The 22683-nt window shown below is 36.7% G+C and overlaps 1 protein-coding gene across 1 annotated transcript in view; it reads right to left on the bottom strand.

Annotated features, from left to right (window-relative positions):
• Positions 1-22683, bottom strand: part of USH2A (usherin) — a 517131-nt gene that overhangs the window by 296376 nt on the left and 198072 nt on the right. Inside the window, 3 exon segments of the mRNA XM_032216063.1 lie at positions 1026-1095; positions 1098-1176; positions 4508-4626. Of these exon segments, the coding sequence (XP_032071954.1) occupies positions 1026-1095; positions 1098-1176; positions 4508-4626 (268 nt within the window).

The raw sequence follows: 22683 nt of genomic DNA, 5'->3' as shown, positions 1-22683 counted from the left end.
CCCTATGTACATCTACTCTGAAATTAAGCTGATTGAATTCAGTCGGGCTTATGTGTGAAGTGAGTATTGAACTGCAATATTAATGAATTTCAGAAGCCCTATCTGCTTAAACCAGTAATGAACTCATTAATTCAGTTGGGTTTGTAATATCTAAATGAATTAAAAAAAATATCTCTGGACCTGTCTTTGATGACGTTGCTTAAGCAATCATGAATACTCTGCATATTTGCTTTAATACTGTTACCAAGAAGTTAATATACATAGTGGCATCGCACAAATGACACAATTATGTGCATGCGTTTGTCTCATGGTCTTGATGAAAGATCATACATTCTGCTATTTGAATGATAGCATAATGCACATGTCACTTTGTGCCTCCTTGCTCCCCACATATGACTCCCTAGATGGCCACTGCAGGCCCTGACAATTTAAATAATCATCTTACTTGGACATATAATGAAGTTATAAAAAAGGCCTTCACAAAAGATGCAATAAAATGGGGGGAATGGAGTACTCATTTCCAGGATCTTTGTAGTTAGCTATGACCTTTTCTAGGACAATTATTCTAAATCTCTAGTTTTCATTTTCTGCCATTACTAGACTATGACGGGAGGAGGAGGCAGGAGGGAGACTCTTAAAGTTTTTTGATTGCTGAGTTTCCTCTTGAGTGCATGTGATAGGGAACACTTATAGTCTTGCTAACACATGTATACTATCATTCAATGACTGCTAAAAGAGAAATATATCTTTTTATCTCTTAATTTCTCACATGAATATAGCCATATTTAAGTTAGTCTGTATAAATCAATTACTGATCAAATGGGAAAAAAAAGAATTGCTAGATGAGAACTGCTTTTAAATCAGAGAAAAGCAATCCTTCACTTTTCACTTAATTAATGTGGGAAAACAGTGGCTTACTATGTGCCATACTTGACTCATCTGAAGTTTAATTCCAAAGGGATAATCAGGCAAATCTAAGTGAAAGTCTATATGGTAATATCAAGTGGTTACAACTCACCTTTGACAATAAACCTGGTTCATTTCCAGTATAAATTTGTTGAGCATCCATATATAAAATATACTGTGTGATTATGCATTTGGTTCTTCTGGAGGAGCCCATCTCAACCATAAAGATGTGGGGAATGAAACAGAAGTGGTGGCTGGATATTCCTGGAGCTGTAAAAGAAAGAAGAAAGAAAGAAAAAGAAAGAAAGAAAAGAAGAAGAAGAAAGAAAGAAGAAAGAAAGAAAGAAAGAAAGAAAGAAAGAGAAAGAAAGAAAGAATTGCTTCATGATTAAATGAGTTGTATGATTTGGGACCACTTATTTTAGAGGTTTAACCCTTTTTCGGGGGAGGATATCTTTGATTCTGTGTCAGTGTTTGGTGATTGCCTTGACTATTCCTTGCAGTTCTCTTGGCAACATTTTCAAAAATGGTATACTATTGCTTCTTTCCAAGGGCCTGAGAGAGAGTGACTGGCCTGAAGTCACCCAGCTAGCTTTGCGCCCCAAGGTAGGATAGAATCTGGTCTCCTGGTTTCTAGTTTGCTACCGTAACAATTAAACCAAACTGGCTCTCCACATCTATTTAAAAGGCACTTAAAAATGAATTCTGTTTTTCTAATTTGACAAGGGTACAAAGCACTGTGTAAGAAACAATACAACGTGCAGTCATAATGAAATGCATACACATAATATAGAAAGAAGACAATCTCCCAAAAGTCAAAGCTGCATTCACTAAACCTGGTGATATCTTTTGCATTCTCCCAGTATGGGTCAACTTGGTGAATTTGAGAAGACAATTTGATTATTCTGAAGTTTTCTGTATAGCAATATTGCCAATATTGGTTAGCAATGCGCCTGCTAAATGATAAATGGGGAAATGATAGCTGAAATATATGATTGTTGTCAGACATGATATTTTTACTATGCATGCAATATAAGCATCGCTAAACAGAAACTGCTTACATTGACTTGTGTCCAACACTTCGCAGGGGTAAAACTTACTTTCTCCATAGTTTTATTGGATTTTGTTTTTTGAAGGAAAAAAAATCATTATGTATGTATGTTTGCATAAATATTTTTTTTTTCAAACACTTATAGAATGTCTGGCTTGAATATATATCAATCATTTGAACAAAATATTATTTTAGAAAAAACTAACTCCAAATATAATGAAGTTGACTATATTTGCATATTTATATATTAGTTTTTTTCACAGTGATCCATAAATACTCTAATTCATATTGACAAATAATAGCAAAGCATTAGGGTATCAATTTATTGATGTACCTCAGAGGGCATTTAGAATACTTTGGAAATTGAAACTGAATTTAGGAATATAAACAAGACTTATCTGAACAGATAATTTAAGGCTACATTTTGAAGTAGAAGAGTTTGAATGATATCTGGGAAGAGATCACAAAGATGTTTCATAAAACCAAAACTTTTTAGAAATAGCTCTCTCCTCCATTCATGTTAAACTAGAAATGTGTGAAGATCATCTGTCTCAAGCTCCAACTTAGATATTTACACCTATTTAGTTCCACATGATGCATTGTATTTCCAAATACTGAAAATCTCACATTTAGCTAAATGAAGCAAGTACTTATTTCAGAGATATTGGTTCCCAATCAGTTAAATGATTAATTACCAGCTAAGTACATCAACTGTTTGGTTCCATAATTTTCCAGAATATGCTGTTTTAAATTATGTGTTATTATTGTATAAATTCTATGACCTTAGAGTGATGTATATTGTGAAAAGGCTAAGGTAGTATATTTATTGTATTCATAACTTGGGAAATTGATAATCAGACCATGCGGACTTGAAAGAACATTGGGACAACTACATTATAGAATGGGGGCATGGCAAGAGAATCACTTGGCCTCCAGTGCAACTAGAACTTTTCAAAGTTTTCCAGTCAGACAGAAGTTAGTAAGATTACTTAATTCAAGATCTATTGCTCAGCTAAATGTCTATCTAAACTTATAACATGTCTTATGCTCCATGCTTATGAAATAGACTTGTAAATCTTTTGAACTTTAATATTTGCCTGAGTTAATCTTTCCCTCTTGCTTGTAAGCATGATCATTTGTTTGGGCTAAAGAATCCCTATTGATTTGAGCTGGAATTAAAGTCTGAACTAATTAATTCCCATTTAGATGAAAGGAGGATGATAAAATTTATGAAACAGCCATGCATAAATCTGCTCTGAGCAATCGATACCTCTGTGAAAGGACTCTAGCACCTATTCCCATATAATCACATGAGTTTGGGTTTGTCTGTAGCCAAAAAATATTTAGCAGCAAACCACAGATTTGGGGGTTACTTTATCAACCAGAGTTTGATAAGAAAGTGGAAATTTCTATTCTGTTGTGCAGTTATTGCCTTCTTCCTGAACTGAGATAAATATTATATGGAAAGATGTGTTTTGCTTTTTCTGAACATCTATATTCGATATTGTCCCAGTTATTAAACAGTAATTTAGACATTCAGACTGAATTGTGTGGTAGCTGAACCTATAATAAATTGAATATGAATACAAAATTAACGTTGGAAATTGACACATGGTTTATGAATATTTTATGTGATCCTGATACATCATTCTCTAAAAGACAGATCCTTCTGTTCTATCTAAACTTTTAATCAATATTTTATTTTATTTATTTATTTATCAAATTTAGGTACTGCCCATGTCACTCTCAGAGTGACTCTAAGTGAAATAACCAATTTAATGTTATTTCATGAGGAAAACTCGGGATTTAGATTGGCATGAATTTAAAAACTGGCTTTTATGCTTTTATGCTTAATGTATCCTTTTATGCTTAATGTAAATGTCTTGCAATTTTTTAAGAACTCCACATTAATCAATACATATACATTATTAATCAATACATAGACATTACTGAGATAGGCTAAATGCAAAGCTTTTTCTCTTTCTTGTAGCTCTTGTGGTTAATGCCAGCTTCAGAACTATAATTTAAGCTTGTAACTTTTAAGTTTCAAGTACAACAGATTAATAAATGGCCCAATTGGCATTTTGAGGTTCCATCAGGCTGAAATAATTGTTGCCTGGGCTGGTGTTTAGCAGTTAAAAGAGACCATGGAAATCAACCGTTTGATTCTCAATTTCATACTGTGTCATACAATCAATTCTTTTTAGTCAGACTGTCTCTAGATTTACTTCTGAGCCATAGTAAAATGAGGAAGCTTTCATTAATCTTTCAGATGCTTCATATTAATGACAAGGCTCTTGCATGAACAATGTAACAGCAATTAAAAAGCCCATTAATCTGCATTACAGCTATTAAAGATGCATGTCATTAAAGGGTATGGAGTTTGATTCATTTTAGCACCCCCCAAAAAATGGAGCAATTATGGTCTGGCAATGCACTTTGTCATCAAATTAGGTTGGGGTTTTCCAGCAAATGGCTTTGCAGCATTTAGCTCCTTTCCTATTTTATTATTCATGACTGAAATGTGGAAGTCAAGACCTTTGAAATTACTTTACCTTCTTGTGGAGTGGAGATGTTCAAGGCATGTGAGCTCTCCGTACAGCCTGCCAAAGTGCAAGCCATTAGGGTTACAGCATAGTTTGCAAAGGGACGCAAACCTGTCAGCAGACCTGCAACAGAAAGGATCCATGCTGAGTACACAATACGCAAATATAGCGTGCAGATATATCTTAAGAGAATTTAACCCAACAGTGAGTCTAATTCCACATTGTCTGTTTATAACCGAAGAAATGCATTGAGCCTCAGCTAAGAAATTTTGCTATCCTCTTGAAGTTTCAGAGGGGTTTTTATCTAAGCAGGATGCTTCAATTTCACTTTCATCCTATAGAAATACATTGTTATTCAGATACAGGTTGTAATAACTGTATTCAGTGTTATGGCTCTCCAGCCTAGTAAAACCCTGTACTTTAGATTTTAAATTTAAACAGGTTTGTAGTGAGTTACTGTATTAATTTTTGATGTTGTATTTCATCATTTTGTATTCATTCTCCTTATAAGTGCATGACGATACTACTACTATTATTATTTACTGTTTGAAAACTATGAAGAAATGAGTCTGAGCATACAAGATAAAACAAGATTAGGCCCAGCATTTTATCCTTAACGTCCCTTTATAGATAGTCCTCGACTTACAACCACAATTGAGCCCAGAATTTATGTTGCTAAGTGAGAAATTTGTTAAGTGAGTTTTGCCCCATTTACAACTTTTCTTCCCGTATTTGTTAAGTGAATCAATGTAGTTGCTTAATTAGTAACGTGGTTGTTAAGTGAATCTGCCTTCCCCCATGGACTTTGCTCATCAGAAGATCGCAAAAGGTGATCACATCAACCAGGACACTGTGACCATTATAAATATGAACCAGTTGTCAAGCATCTGAATGAAAATCACATGACCATGGGGATGCTGCAATGATTATAAGTGTGAAAAATGGTCATAAGTCATTTTTTTCATCCCCTTGTAACTTTGCATGGTCATTCAATCAACTGTTGTAAGTCAAGGACCACTACTTGTATTAATTAGCCCATGTACTATAAGTAGAAATGGTGCCTTCCTATCTGTATTTTGTAGTTCTTTAAAACACCTAGCATCTTGTCACTTGATAAGGCATTAATTGTATGATTGCAATTAACATGCACATTTTTCTAAATAACAGCCACAGGAAAATCTGAACAAGCTTTTCTTACAAGAAGCACAAAGCTTCATTAACGTTTTTTTTTCCAAAGCATTTTTGCTCTGCTCTTTGCTAAACCATCCCGCAAATGTGCAAATATCAGAAGCAAGGTAATCTCTGCCTTTAGGTTTGCGATGCAAAGTTGAAAATAAAGGAAATTCCTAAATTCTCAGTTCTTAAAATTATAGGGCTCATTATAAACAGGTAAGATTAAATTATTCAGGTAGCCTGATGGCACAGGTACTTTGCAAAAAACCCACAACAAGCGTTCTGAGCTGATTCTGACTACAAACATTTTAAAACCTGATTTCAGGCTGAAAAATATGTACGGTGGCTCCCTGTTGTGGCCTACAGGTAGTCCCTAACTTACAACTAGTCACTTGGTGATTATTTGAAATTATGACGGACGAACTGAAAAAGTACTTATGACCCAGTTTTGAAATTCCGGTGGCTGTGCACCCCCACCCCCACCCCCGTCAGCCTGCACTGCAACTCACCCACATCCATGGCTGTTTGCAGCAATCCTGCAGTCATATGGCACAATTTCCAACTTATTTTGTTTTTTAGCGAAAATACCATGGTGACCAATGGATTCTCTTAATGGTCATGGTGATTCAATACTTAGTAACTCTGTTGGCACAGTGATTAGATTGCAGTATTGCAGGCTGACTCTGCCAGCTGCCAGCAGTTTGATCCTGTCTGGCTCAAGGTTGACTCAGTATTCTATCTTTGTGAGGTTGGTAAAACGAGAACCCTATTGTTGGGGGCAATATGCTGATGTTGTAAACCATCCAGACAGGGCTGTAAAATTCCACGGAGTGATATATAAATGCTCTTGCTATTGTTTAATAACCACTGAAAAAAGGTCATAAAATTGGGCAGGTCACGTGGGTAACTCACTTTATGACTATCATGGTCTTACCATAATGGAGCTATTATTGTTGTAAGCTGAGGACTACCTGTAATTTATTTTGTCAAATAAAGCATTATACCTGAAGATTTCATTTATATATTCCAATACATTTTTCTAACCAATTTTACCAAATGCGTGAATACTTTTTGTTCTATGTGCAATTTTTGAATCAAGAAATATTTCACATGTATTTGGGGGGCCAACTTGTGATGCAAATCGTACTATCTCACTTGAAAAAACAACAATACATTCTCCAATAATTCTGGGGGTATTTCCTGATTTGTATTTAAATATAGTCAGAAATGTCCAGAGAAACAAGGAACTAAGGCTGCTACACTACTGTCATTCATCCTTATATCAGGCTGGAATGAATTTAAATAACCAATAAGTACAAAAAAATGTTAGCTAAGAGAAGCTACCAGAAATTGTTGCACAAAGTGAGTAATTACAGATTGGAAGGCAGTTGTTCAAATACATAAGTCAAAGTAGTAGATTTATGTGGCATAGGACTGCACTGTTTATTTAAGATGACCAATGAATACACTTTTCATCAAGGGATATTCACTACTTTCAACTTCCAAATATTCCCTTCTGCAATTCTTATGGTCAATATAAAAGCGGATAAGATTCAGACTTCCAAATAATGTGTTCATATTCTCAGATTACACAAACTGAAAAGGAATTCCTTACAATCTAATTAAATGGCCATACAGTACTTATAAATGAATGCTATTGTAAGAGGCTGTATTGTATCACAGAATGCAAAAACCGTTGGGTCACTGTGATTTTTTTAATGGTTTTATAGCTTGTTTATTTGCATTCTGGGGGAAAAGTTAACATGGATCTCAGATTTTCAGCTGAACAGAATTGAACAGATTTGATGGTAGCAAAATATGAATTGCTTTCACCATTATCAGCTATGAAAATGTAAAATGGGATTTTGCAATTGTTTTACTATCACCTGATCTCTAAACATCACAATTTCAAACCTATCAATTATTTAAAATAACAAGTCACTGATACAATTTATCTACATCCCAAATCATTATTTTGCTCCAGATGAAACTAGGTTTATAACAAAACCAGCAGATATGTCTGCTTCCAAGGAATGCGATATCATCCTAGATAGAGGATCTACAACAACAACAAAAATTACACCAGTATTTCAGTGGTTAAAAATTGGAGATTCTCTCATACAGACACCCCCCCCCCTGCTCTTTTCTGCAACCTTCAAAAGCTCCTTCTATAAAAATTCACCTAATTAATTATTGTGGTTTCCTAATTCCTAATTTTATGAAACAAAAGAAACAAACATGTTTTTTAAGTCTCAATTTTTTTAAAAAAATGTAGAATTCTTCTTCCCCTCAAAACAAATAGGGAGAACAGAAAATTGTGTTTTGTGGCTTCACCCTTGCTTGTGATATAGAGTAAACCTGCAAACCTGGCATCACATGCTCCCACACAAGTGAGAGGGTTTAATAGCCCTCAGCTATAAAAGGTTGCCTGAGTGTACAATGGATATTCTGGCCTTACAAAACTTACACATACTGAAGGATTTATTCAGAGCTGATAGGAACCTATACGCAACAATTAAATCAATAAGAAGAAATTAAGAATTAAAGAAATTAAAATGTGAGTTTCATTTTATATTCTATTAGTTTAATTTGTTTCCAGAAAATCAACTTATTTTAGAAGCTACCACCGAACAATATAGTAATCTTTCCATCCATCCCTCCCTCCCTCCCTCCCTTTCATTTCTTTACTTAGATAAAGTAAAGCCTCAAGGTTTGTCTTTCTAAATAGATATTAAATATTACTATTGATAATAATTGAATACAATACAATTGAATAATTGCAATAATAATTGAATACTGCCTATTTCAATAAATGGAAAACTTGTTTTGCATATGAAATGGACATCATTGCTGGGTGTGAATTCAGTTTGCTGCACACTCTTCATGTTACATCCACATTTAACAAATGACATTATTTAGTTTCATGGGATCATTGTGTCAAAATGTCTATGTTATATTTTTAATTTACTTCCAAAGGTTTCTGTCATTTTGGAGAAAAAGAGGTACCTTAAACTGATTTACTAGCCATAATCTACCATGTGGATTTTTTTTTAAAGACTGCAACTTTTGGTATCATTTAATTAAAAAGAGAGTGAAATAACTATTCAGCCTCTTGGTTTGTTGCATGCTCAGTAACTAGTGGGGGGCGGAATCAAGTATATGTAATTGTACCTTTAAATAAAGAGAAAAGAAAATTAGACAGCAGGAAAAAAAAACCTTTAGGCCCAATTTTTTATGTTTATTCCTAGGTGAGAATTAGCATTTGATAAATTATGTAAATTATAATATTGACAGATAATTGCTTCGGAAGTCACACTTTTTAAAAAAATATCACAGATATTTTTATATGCTACTTTAATCCAAAGGCCCAAAGAATCCTTCCACTTTTGATAGTCTTAAAATTTATTCTAATATAATACAAATATTGCATTGCTATTACTATTAGTCTTCTCATCGTTCCTATCACCCATCTCCTCCCACTTATGACTGCATGACTGTAATTTTGTTGCTTGTATCCTTACGATTTATATTGGTATTGTTTCCTGATTGTTTATTTGTACCCTATGACTATCATTAAGTGTTGTACCTTATGATTCTTGATGTATGTATCTTGTCTTTTATGTACATTGAGACCATATGCACCAAAGACATATTCCTTGTGTGTCCAATCACACTTGGCCAATAGTGAATTCTATTCTATTCTATTCTATTCTATTCTATTCTATTCTATTCTATTCTATTCTATACAGAATATAACTAAGGGTAACTCCATGCACATTGCCAGTGAGCTCCAACATGTGGGCTTTCCTGGGTAGGCTTAGCCAACATAGAATAGGCAAACGTATTCAGGGATACATCTCAGTGTTCACTCAGCTCCTATAACTGATGGACAATTATGCTTTATAGTAAATTTTATAGTGAGTTGGTTTTCTCAAAGATGTTATAACATCACTCTTAGAATATTTTCATAACAATTCATAATTAAGTTTGCTCCATTATAAATTAGCACATGTGTGATACCTCAATGATGATGGTAGCGGGGGCTGCCTTTATGTGAAGGATAGGCAGGCGCTGAGTATAAATTTCAGTGACTGACTGGAGTGCTAAGCAAATGAGGAAGTAATGAGAGCAGAACAGCCAGTTCTTTAATTGAATTAAAAGCTGGGGGTGACATGAATGCAGACACCTGTCCAATTACAGACAGGCCAAGGTGTTTACCATTGCTGTACAAGTGATTTGAAGATGACAGAAATCTTTCCGCCCACAGATTAACATAATGAAGGAGAACCGATTACAGCAGAAGCTAGCCAAACAGCTTGGTTGGCAGCTGAGAGAGGGGGGAAAAGTAGCTACTAAACTATAGAGAAGAAAAATGGCTTTTTTTTTTGTACAGCCCATAATTTTTAAGTGTAAGTCCGGGGATCTACAGTATGTTTGGCTGATTGCCCTTGTCATTGGAGGAGCCACAGAAGGGAAGCAACAGAATTTTGCCACTCAGACAAAAGACAAAAGAGATCCTGCAAAACTTTCCACACAGTCTATCCAGTGGTGGGATTCAGCCAGTTCGCACCACTTCGGGAGAACCGGTTGTTAAATTTCTGAGCAGTTTGATGAACTGGTTGTTAGAAGAAATCATTAGGGCAGAGAACCGGTTATTAAATTATTTGAATCCTACCACTGAGTCCATCTCATAATCTTCTGTAACCATCCTGATTTCTTTTTACACAACCAGAGAGGTGTGCTTCTTTGATCATTTTCTGGTCATTTAGGAGTGTTTATGGACATTCTCAGTCATCCAAGTTGTCCCAAAGGTGTTTTTTCCAGAGGCAACAGGACTTTCTTGTTTCGTCAACAGATAAAGAAGAGAACAATAAGCAAAGTAATGTTTCATTCCATGCATTGCAGGGAATATCTGAAAAGCTTAGGAGGATCTTCAGTGCACATTTTAAACTCATGAATACACTAAGGCAGAAACTTGCCCAAGGATAAAACACCCACACATAAACTGAGCAATGTGGTATATGCAGTATTTGTATTGGTATTTATTTGTCTTGTATGCCGCCCACTCCCGAAGGACTCCGGGCGGCTCACAATAGACAAGGGAAGGGGAAAACTGGACAAAGACAACACTTTAAAAACAAACCGCAACATTCACAATTTCCATGGGGCTGGATGTTTCACAAGCCCCCCGGCCTGCTGGAGCAGCCAGGACTTGGTGGCTTTGCGGAAGGCCGGGAGGGTAGCAAGGCTCCAGATCTCAACGGGGAGATCATTCCAGAGGGCTGGAGCTGCAACAGAGAAGGCTCTCCCCCGGGGGGTCGCCAGCCGACATTGGCTGGCGGATGGAATCCGGAGGAGACCTAACCTGTGAGATCTAATTGGTCTATGGGAGGTAATCAGCAGGAGGCGGTCTCTCAGGTACCCAGGTCCGATGCCATGTAGGGCTTTATAGGTAGCGACCAGCACCTTGAAGCGGATTCGGAGACTAATGGGTAGCCAGTGCAGCTCGCGGAGGATAGGTGTGACGTGGGTGTACCTGGGTGCACCCACAATCGCTCGCGTGGCTGTGTTCTGGACTAACTGAAGTCTTCAAACACTCTTCAAGGGCAGCCCCATGTTAGAGCGCATTACAATAATCCAGTCTTGAGGTCACAAGGGCGTGAGTGACTGTCTGAAGGGCCTCCCGATCCAGGTAGGGTCGCAATTGGTGCACCAGGCGAACCTGGGCAAAGGTCCCCCTGGTCACAGCCGACAAATGGTGTTCTAAAGTCAGCTGGGGATCCAGGAGGACTCCCAAATTGCGAACCCTCTCTGAGGGCGTATAATTTCACCCCCAGCCTGAGAGATGGAATAATTGGCCAATCTTTGGGAGGGAACATCAGAAGCCACTCGGTCTTGTCTGGATTGAGTGCCAACTTGTTTGCTCCCATCCAGACCCTAACAGCCTCCAGGCACTGGCACATCACTTCTACTGCTTCGCTGAGTTGGCACGGGGCAGACAGATACAACTGAGTGTCGTCTGCGTATTGGTGGTACTTAATCCCGGTACTTAATACCGAGTTCCTCAGTAAACCAAGGAGCACAATCCGGTTTAGAGCCCCCGCCGCCGCTGTATTCCAGGCAGCGACTAAGTACTCCACCGGATTGTGGACAATAGTGTCAGGTATTTCTCCAAGCGCCGTCTGAAATCTCATAGGGTCCATCAGGCGCCTGGGTCGGAACCACCTAATTGGTTCCCCCTCCCTACAGTGGGGGATTGGTTTCCGAAAGTCAAGCCTCAGTAGGAAGTGATCAGACCATGACAAGGGCACTGTATAATACAGTGAAACATGTATTGTGGAAACAAAACAATCACTTCATAAACACATGGAACAACATAGCAGAACAAACCCACCAGGACTAGATTCAGCAGTCAATCGATATTTAAAATACAAATGCCACACTTTTAAAGATAGCAAAGTCCACATTTGGACAGAGAGGATCTCTGGTTTGAAAAAAGAGTCAAAGAGTTAATCTATGTCAAAACTGAAGAGCCTTCTCTCAATAGAGGGGGAGAGATGCAACACCATCTACATCCTGTCTACAACACAGTCCTTTCAGCAGTTCTAAGAAGACTCTACACTCATTTGCATTACTCAGGTAATACTGAGGACACAGATAAGCCTCCAAGTGGCCCCCACAACTCACCAGCTGCAAGGAATATAAATCCTTCCAATCCCCACCATCCAGAGTTAAAGAAGCTTCTTGGATCAGAAACAAAACATCTTCAAAGTAAAACAAGAAAGTCCAGTTGCCTCTTGAAAAAGCATCTTTGGGATCCCTTAGAAATATTAAGAATAGTTTAAAAGAAAAGGAGCCAATGGTAAGAGTACCAAACAATTGTTAAAAAGGAAATCCAAACAAAATGATTGTTTTGAAATGCAATGATTGTGACACTACATAGTTGTAAAATCAAAATAAATTAAAGCACATGACAATATTAATATTACCTGTGAGTTAAACAGAACAAAGAGAAAATGAACAATAACTTGTAATATCCCTATTTAATTCTGTAAAATTATGGGGGGAGGGAAACTAAACACACATACTGGACCAGGCTAGGGACTATAAGAGGGGTACAGTCATTCACTTATTTCAACAAGTTGAAAAACATTGGTTATTCAAAGAAAAATCATTCAGTTAAATAATAATTGATCTGATTCAAAATGATCAAATGAATTGTTTGCCCAGAGCTCAGTAACAGTTCAGCCAACAAAAATCAGAGTTGGGGCTTCAAGTAGAGAACAAGGAAGATGACCTTGTCAGAGATATATACAAGGTTTGTTGCCTAGGCAAAAAAAGGATGAAGTATTTTTTTTAAGTCCAGAACATTGAGATGACACTTGGAAGCAGCCCAGACAGATGCTCCCTAATTCACTGAAACGTAAGAAGGAGAAAGAGGCAGAACAATCAGACTTGCAAGATTCTGTTATTATAGTTGATCTCAATAAACTCAACCCAGAGTTCTCACTAGAGGCACAAATGACCAGGCTCAAACTATCCTACTTCAGACACATTATGTAAAGACTGAGCTCTCTAGAGAAGGCCATGATGCTTGGAGATTTGGCAGGAAAGACAAGTGGGCACCCAAGCGAGATAGATGGACTCAGGTACAGTGACATTTGATGCATCATTAGAAGACCTGAAATACCAGGTTAGAGAGATTCTCGTGGAGAAAATCTATCTACTGTATGGAATTAAGATTCAACATTGACTTGGTGGCACATAATCAATCAATCAATCAATCAATCAATCAATCAGACAAGCTAGTTTTAGTCATTCTTAAGAGGCAATTTCAGGAATCACCATCCTTGCTTGTCAGTAAGGAAAATTGACAGGGAGGGTCTGCCAGATATCCCTTATGTATCTGCAGGAGCAACAGGTATAGTTGGGCTTGAAGAAGATATTCACCATCACTCCCACAATATTTATGAAAACCAACTTCTAGTGACATGAGAATCATCTGATGAAATCATAGAATGGAAAGCTGGAGCACAATATAGGCAACATTCTATTTCTTATCCAGTTGACAGTCTGTTCTATGTTTTTCATTCGATTTCTGCATCAATTTTCAAAAGAGACATATACAAACATTTGGATTTTTGGTGTACATTTTTACAAAAAGCACAATGTATTTGCAAACTTTGAGCCCAAAACTGCATAGCAGAATTGGAGAAATTCACTTTCTGGTGATACTTGCTTAAATTATTCTTGAGAAAGTGAATTAAAACTTTCCCATTCATTTAAAAATGAACACAAAATTAATTTCTTCCCCATGTGTTAAGAAAAAAAGACAATTGCTTCCAAAGGAATAGTATATTTAGATTATAAATGCATGTACTATACAATGGAAAATGAAAATATATAATTTGTGTGCAGAAGAAACCTTTTTTTCCCTTTCCTCTTCCTTTGGCAGATTGATATAGATAAACACAAAGAGTCTGGAGAGTTAAAGTCTTCTACCACAAACATATCAGGTACAACAAAATCAGTGCAAATTTATATAATGTTGCAAGGGCATCCCTACATTCAATAGAATTAAACACCCAAAGATCATCCATTATAAATTGAATAGCAACTTCTGATGTATTCCAAAATCATGCAAATGTCACATTTATATAGTTGATTATTCTACTTGCTAAATGCAGTTACAGTAGCTGAAATATATTGTTGCTTCTCTTTCCTTACCCTACCATACAGGGGTAAGTGAATCACACTTTGTCAGTGTTAAGCGTTAATGCAAAATGCATTAGCGCTTAGTGGTGAGATCTCCAGATCAGCTGGTGCCAAAGAGCTTAATAGAGATGCCAACACTCCTGCATTACATGGGATCCTAACACTTTGAAAACATCAATAATGCTTACTTTATGCTTATTGAATGCACTTTCAAAGTGCTCCTTTCCATCACTAGAAGATTAGAGGCAAGTTCTATGATGCCACTCTTGACCCTGCTCTGACACTGTATCTTCTGCTGCATTTACATTAGATTATCTGGTAGCTCAAAAGCTATGGCGAGAGAAATTCAATTTTCCTTTTATGCTAAAGCTGATTTTATGTTTGTCTGATTCTGACAAAAAAATTAAGACTATTTATGATAGAATCAGTAAAAATCAAAATGTTAGATGTTTAAGATGTGTCAATTGAAACTTCAAAGATAATGGATTTATGTGTATTGTGTGTGTATGCGTGCATGTGGGTGTACTTTCAAGCCAGTTTTTACTTCTGGAAAATGCTTAGATAAGTCCCTGCAGGTTTTTTTGCAAGCTTTTGAAAGTAATTTGTCATTGCCTTCTTCCTTAAGGCTGAGAGATTGGCCCGAATGAGTTGTCTTTGTGCTTAAGACCAAGCTAGAACTTATAGTCTCCCAGTTTCTAGACTTGTACCTTAACCACTGCGCCACCTTGTTTTCTGACAGATTGATATACATAAAGAGAAAAGAGATTTAAATTCTTCTAGAATGCTTGGGTCTTACTTAAAACATTTCTAGGGCACATAGATGAGGAAGCTACTGTTCAGACCAAGAGGAGGAAGAGGAGGGAGAAGAGGAAAAGGAGAAAAAAATGATATTGAACAGACAAAATGGATCTAAGGAAAGACTTTGGTATCTTTTTTAAAAGGTTATGAAGTGTTTCAGATTCGAAGGCAAAATGGAAATTTGGAACTTAGGCACACAGGGGATATATCTGTCTTCAGCTCCTTAAATCAAATTAATTTATCTCTCTAATTGAGCTGCAGTTGTGGATGAGAGTTGTTCCATTCCCTATAAAAATGCAGGTAACCTAGCAGTGAACAACTGAGAAAGAGAAGTTTATGAATTAAGTTGTTTATCGAAATCTACCCAAGTAAAACCCTATCTGCCCAAATACAATTCCGAGAAGGAAGTGTTTTAGTACTTCCTTGCTCAAAAACAGAGATTGGAGGATACCAAGATGGGAAGCAAAAACCAATCCCTGCATAGGACATTTGTAGCACTGGAGCCCTCACAGCAAATTCATTCTCTACAGTTTGTAATCTATGGATCCATAGAACTGTTGCTGCCCTCCTCGAGGGTGTCCTTTAACTCCATCAAATAGATCAATGTGTACTCTAGAAAGCCTGAACTGACTGATATCCTCAAACTATTATTAGAATTAGAATTCTGTAACTGATTAGGGTTGTAGAGTACATAAGGTTGTGCTTTTGTAAATATTGAAATGAAAGATTATTTCCTGACATTTTCTGAGTTTACACATTTGAGAAAATGTTATAGGACATCTCTTCTCAGTGAATGTATCACACTGTCACATTTTCTGTACTGAAGAATGTATTTTCCCCCCTGAGAATGTCACTTAAAGGTGGGTAGAAACAGGCACAATAATGTCGTAGCATATTAAATTCTTTAATTCCTAATCTTCTAATATGTTCTCAGGTAAAGAGCGGGGAACACAACATCTTTCCACACAAATCAGAAAGAGGTTACGATGTGATTGTGAGGTTTTATTTTTTAATAAAGACATTTACTTACAGTATTATTACAGTATTACAGTATTATTTTGGTATGCTTTACCCTGAGAGTTTTATAGCAAACAACAATCTAAAAGTTTCCTAAATAATATAAGCAGAAGGGTCTGAGGTATTTCAATCAAAAAATGAAGTCATTCAATGAACTGTATTTGCATAGACATTAGAAATGTTGAAACAGGGTACAACTAGTAGGATGCAAGTACCTGCATGGAGGAAGATAGATAAATGTGAGAATTTTGATTTAGGAATACCAATTGTTAGAGTGTGTATTAGATAACACAATGCTAAATATTGAGCACCAAGCAGGAAAAGCTTTTTTCCACCTGTCTGGTTGCATATCTAGTTCACTGAGGCTTGAAATCTCATTTGCAAAAGAAGCAAAGTTCAGGTTAAGAAAAGTCCAGAAAAAGTATTCAGGAAAGCTATTACACCCTTTGGCATACAGACATATGACTCTTCGGCAGATACCATATACTGTATGTGGGAGTTGCTAGAATCATTGCATACAAATGCAACCGCTGTTGTGTTTCAATCCCAATTTCATTTGTTCTCCATTCTTGTCTCAAAATGGCTGAAATTCATTTAAAGGTTGGACAAAAAGTACTTTACAAGAAGAAAGAGGGTGACAAAAAGATGCTGGCAATCTACATTTAGACCACATAATTTAGATCAGATTATGTTCCCACTCGCCAAGTAGACAGAGAGCCAATTTGATATGGTGGTTAAGATGTGGGCCTAGAAATCAGGAAACTGTAAATTCTAGACCAACCTTTGGAATAGAATGAGTGACTTTGGACCAGTCACATTCTCTCAGCCCAAACTATCTCTCAGAGTTGTTGTTGTGGGGAAAATGGGAGGAGGAAGAAATATTGGTGTTTTCCACCTTGAGTTGTATATTGAAGAATGGAGGAAATTTTTTCTTTAAAAAAAGCACCTACCTAGTTGCCTAGGAAAAGTCTAAAAGCAGAATATGAACTAAACAACCTTTGCATTAGGCTCTTAAATTACTGATATTCAGAGGTATCTAGTAGCTGGATATATACAGCTAGATTGACTAATAGTTCTGATAGCTATTTATAGGCTACTGAAAGCTTTTCCTTCTAAGGATCTGTCTAATCATTTTTTAAAGCCACCAATATTGGTGGCTGCCATTACATCTTATGATAGCAGATTCCATGAAATATGTGCTTTATGATACAGTATTTTTGAATCTCTTTTCATTTTGCCTGTACTTTGCTGACACTCTAGAAGGTACACAGCCATTAATAAACATCAGCTACCAAAAAAAAAAATCCCTGTGATTTGCTTTTTTCCAGTTTGCACATTATTTTTAAAGGCAGAAATAGTGGATTTATTTGTATCTCACACTGAAAATCTCTGTTTTGAGAAGCATCTCTAAAGTTCATTAAGTCTGACTCTGAAATATGAAACATTAAATGTACACCAGAAATTAAAGCCTTTCTTTTCTTATTATCATCTGTGAGAAGATGCTGAATAAAGACAGGAAACCCAACAAAACATGTTAGTGTTTTTGGCCTTGTAAAATAAAAAATCCAAGGGCTTTGTATGAGTATCTTTTTACTGGTAAGAATATAAAAAGAGGTAAGTATGGAAGATCTAAGTTGGAAATGAAAAATGAAAATGGCAAACCATATTTTTATTTAAAAATAACCACTATCTTTTCAGTATTAGAAAGTACAGTGCACATATATATGATTTCCAGCCTTTACCTTAACAACAATAAAATGTGTTTTTCAAGCTAAAATAATCTTTTCCATCAAGGAAACAAATGTTTCTAATACAAGTAATCCTACCCGTATGGTTTTCTGATTTATTGGCACAACCTGAGTTAACAACCAACAGAATTTCAGTTCCTCTGAGATTTTCCCTGTCCACCACATTAACTCACACGTTAGTAGGCGGTCACCTATCTAACACATTTCCAAGCACCTGCAGGCCTGACCAGCTGTGCAAATTGCTTTGCAATCAACCTGCTAAGGCAAGCAAAAGAAGAAACCTCAGACTGCTAGCCATACCCAAGTTTTTTGGGAATCGAAATATAACAAATGTAACAAAAAGGCAACAGTAAAAAATATTGGGTTTCTGTCTGGATGGACTCTTGTGACGAGCCTAATGACAGAGAGTGGAAGTGTGACCTTCCTCCCATACTTGGGCATACCAGGGGTTGTGACTTTAAGTATATATATATATATATATATATATATATATATATATATATATATATATATATATATATATATATATATATATAGATAGAGAGAGAGAGAGAGAGAGAGAGAGAGAGAGAGAGAGAGAGAGAGAGAGAGAGAGAGAGACAGACAGACAGACAGACAGACATACAGACAATCACATTGTGTGTGAGAGAGAGGGGGGCACTGTGTATTCAGCATAGAAAGCTAACCTTAGTAAATATGCAATATTCTGATTTGTTAATTTATAAATATTTTAAAATGGGCTGCAAGAAGGTTTAAAACAGTTTTTTTTTCTAAAGGAGAGAAGTGTAACCACATTCAGGATTAAAATGAAACACCCCTCAGTGAAAGCCCTGCTTTAAGGAATTGAGGATCTATCACCCTGTCTATATCAGACCAAGAAAGTCTAATAGTGTTTTTCTTTCCCTTCTGTGACATTACAGAGGTTTCTTAATTGTTTTCCTCCAACTTGTTTTGGAGTTGAACTTCTCGCTTCATCATTCTGGGAAAGAATCTGGCTTATCTTCATCAAGGTCATCTTTATTCTTTAGAGAAATACCCAGTTTCTTATTGAAGCAGATGCTTCAGCATGGACCTATCCATGTATTATCTCCTTGGTGATCTTCCATGGTAGCCCCTCACCCACCAGGGGAGATGTGGATTTAATAAACAGATGCTCAGCTTTGAATACTGAAGATTCTGTCTACTTCCTCCAAAGTTAGTTTCAAAATTTTCCCAGTAACCACATAGGTTGTTTCTGTAACCTCACTAGAATTTACATAGGCATTGTCCAACTCTCAGTAAATCTGCAGATGATCCTGTGATCCATCCCTCTTTTTCAGGATACTAGTCCTGTTGGAAGGATCTGTTGGCTGGCAACATAAGAAAACTATATCACAATGTAATCCCTAAGATATGCTTGCCTGTGATCAGATTCAATCTTTACCTTCCTTCAATGGTATGTAGATGTCTCTTTTGGTGTTTCACTTTCCAAAGTTCCTTCAAAAGCCAATAGTCTGGGACTGATGCACTTTGAGGCCTAAGGGCAAAAGTCCCTTGTGACATGTTGATTCTAGGCAATGACCAAAATATCAGTCAAACTCAGGGGTGAAATGCTACCCGTTCGGACAGGTTTGCCCGAACTGGTAGTAAAAAAAACTTACTGGTTCACCTGAACCGGTAGTAAAAAAAAATTCTACTGATTTGGGCAAACTGGTATTTCTAATGATCAGCTGTGACACATGATTTATATTAGCTAGAAAACAGGATTTCCTGCTTTCTAGCTAATCTAAGTTGTGTGGCACAGCGGATTCCCCACTTCACTGTTCTACTTACCTTTGCAGGTGCACCCACCTACACAGACTTCATCACATCTGTTTTTGATCCTCTGCGTATGTGCGGAAGGTCCTGCAAATGCATGGAAGGTCCTGCACATGTACGGAATTGGTGTACATGCGCTCACATTTGTGAACCAGCAATGAAGGTAAGTAGATTTCATCCCTGGTCAAACTACCCTTCAGATACTCAAGAGAAACACAGGTTCCTCTGGATGACATTAGTCATCTGGCGTAGACCAATATAAAAGGTCCTACTTTCCTGCAGAAGAAGGCAGCACCAATAAACTGTAAGGGAACTAGAGAGTGATCTGATCATGGCAAGGGAGTTTTGGAAATGTTGCCTATACCCAGATCATATTATAGGCATTCTGAGATAAAAACTAGATACAGTCTGTAACCCACAATATGGTAGGGGTCTCAATTACTTGGGGACTCCATTACCAATGCTTTGATGGAAACCACCAACTCAAAGACAAATATCACTGTGGAGCAAAAAAGCTGCTATAACAGCAACAAATTAAACAGCACTGATACAGGGATTATCTCAGTATCCCATTGTCTCTATTGGACAATATTGGAAGGTTGCCAGAAAGTTTCTTCATTTGTTCTACAGACAGCAAAGTAGTTTTCACAGTACATGGTATGTTGCCTAATTGTCTCTCACAAAGCTTGCAATTGTAAATAAATTTTAAAAATCCAAGGTAGAAGAAAAGGGTTCCTGTTATTGGTTCTTTGTCATAAAATGCATAGCAAAGGCATCACATGGATTCTTACTTGTAGAAAAGCATGCAATAAAGTGTGAAAAATGCATCACATCTTCTCTGATCTAGAAGAATTATTTGTAAGGAATGAGAAAACATTTTATTAGCTATGGAAGAATGTTATATGTTATGTGATCGATGGATGGATAAATGATAGAGATAGATAGATAGATAGATAGATAGATAGATAGATAGATAGATAGACAGACAGACAGACAGACAGACAGACAGACAGACAGACAGACAGACAGACGATGATAGATAGATAGATAGATAGATAGATAGATAGATAGATAGATAGATAGATGATAGATAGATAGATATGGATGGGATGGGATGGGCGGGTGGGCAGGCAGGCAAGGGGGCAGGGGCAGTATTTGTGTAGGTGTGAGTACATGTTCTATGAAATTACAATGTTTAATTTTTCTGGCTTTGTACAAAAAGACCAATTCTGGTCTGTTCATCAAATAAAGGTTAAATAAGGTGTGTGTGTGTCTGTGTGTGTGTGTGTGTGTGTTTTCTCATTTTTTTCTCTTCCTTGTTCCCTTGCATAGGATATCTGTCATGGCATCCTCTGTTGTGAGAATGAATGAGAGTTGCTATGTGGAAGACACAAGATCTGAAGCCCTGGTACCTATTATATTTCTTAAAACATGAGGGTGGCAATAGGAAAAGATTTACACTTAATCTTGTGTCCATGATTTCCTATCATTGAAGCTTCTCTTCATAAACAGGAGCTCACGCTCAGCTTGCATATGTCAACCGATAGGAGAATTTTATTAAATACTGATTTGGTATTTAAGCCACTAAGATAATGGCCAATAAATCACTATGTAGATGACAGACAGACAGACAGACAGGCAGGCAGGCAGGCTGACAGACAGACAGACAGACAGACAGATTTTGCTTCCCAAGTAACCCCCATCTTTCTTTCTTTTCTTCCTTCCTTTCTTCCTATCGAATCTGGTTTGAAACTTACGGGAACTTCAACGACATTTTGCAGAGCAGCTGTCCAGTTTTTCTTTATAATCTAGCCAATGTTTAGAAAATAAGGTATGTTTCTTTAATGTCACTTAATTTCAAACCTATTTGTCTGATTTCCAAAAATGATGACTGATACAATTTAAACCAAGAATACAATCAATGAAGAAGAGTGAGCAATAAATAGAAAATGCTGATGTTTGTTCAGAATTATCTTGGAGATATCAGAACTGTCATTCTCCAAATATTTGTGCTGACAAAAGTCTGTTCTTGTGAATTTAAGCAAACAGTAAGTAAAACTGGTATAATCAGGTAGCTGAAGTGAAAAGTCCTTGGAAAACATTCAGTTGGCCACAATGCTTTCAAAGCTTCAAACTTTTTAACTTGAGTTTTGCCATCTCTCTAAATCAATAAGAAATTGCCTCATGTACTTTAAATCTCCCACTTGTCAAAAATATGCTCCTTGGAATTTAAAGCTGTACACTATCTCACTACATTTACTCAAAGGAAAGTTAACATACTAATTTCTAATACCATCCTTTATATAAGCCATATTTATTTTTAAGAGCTGTCTAAGAAATTGCGGAGTAAAAAATATTGATAAGCTTGCAGAAGATTAAATAGATTCATTGGATTCTATTTTTGGTCTGAAAAGGACATTCAAGGTGACTTATAAATTTGAAATTCAGTCTGCAAAACAAACGAATAAAGCCTACATTATTTCAAGAAGCCTCAGTCACGCCAAAGAAAGTTCCTTCTTCAGTTCCAAAGGGCTGGATATTAGACCGCTGATCTAGCATTTTATTCTTCATGAATACTAGACTGATACCATGCTCCCGAAATAGGAAGTGTAGCAATGAATGGTCCATTTCTCTGTCTCTCTCTCTCTCTCTCTCTCCTATATATATAGGTTTAAAGTTAGTAGAGTCACTGGCAATGATAATCAATAGCTACTGAATGTATGAAACTTTCAGTTTTGCTGAAAGTTATCAGAAATAGCATGTTGGATCAAATAAAGTCTTGGTTAGATACCACAGGACCGAGAATGAGTCTTGTGATGAAACACTGCACTTATAATTTGCTATTCCCTGATTTGCTTAACTAAGAGCCAAGGTGGCGCAGTGGTTAAATGCAGCACTGCAGGCTACTGCTAGATCAGCAGTTCAGCGGTTC

The sequence above is a fragment of the Thamnophis elegans genome, chromosome 4 (assembly GCF_009769535.1).
Source record: "Thamnophis elegans isolate rThaEle1 chromosome 4, rThaEle1.pri, whole genome shotgun sequence".
Lineage (NCBI taxonomy): Eukaryota > Metazoa > Chordata > Lepidosauria > Squamata > Colubridae > Thamnophis > Thamnophis elegans.
Note: the sequence above shows the minus strand (reverse complement) of the source record. Positions and strands in the feature narration are given on the sequence as shown.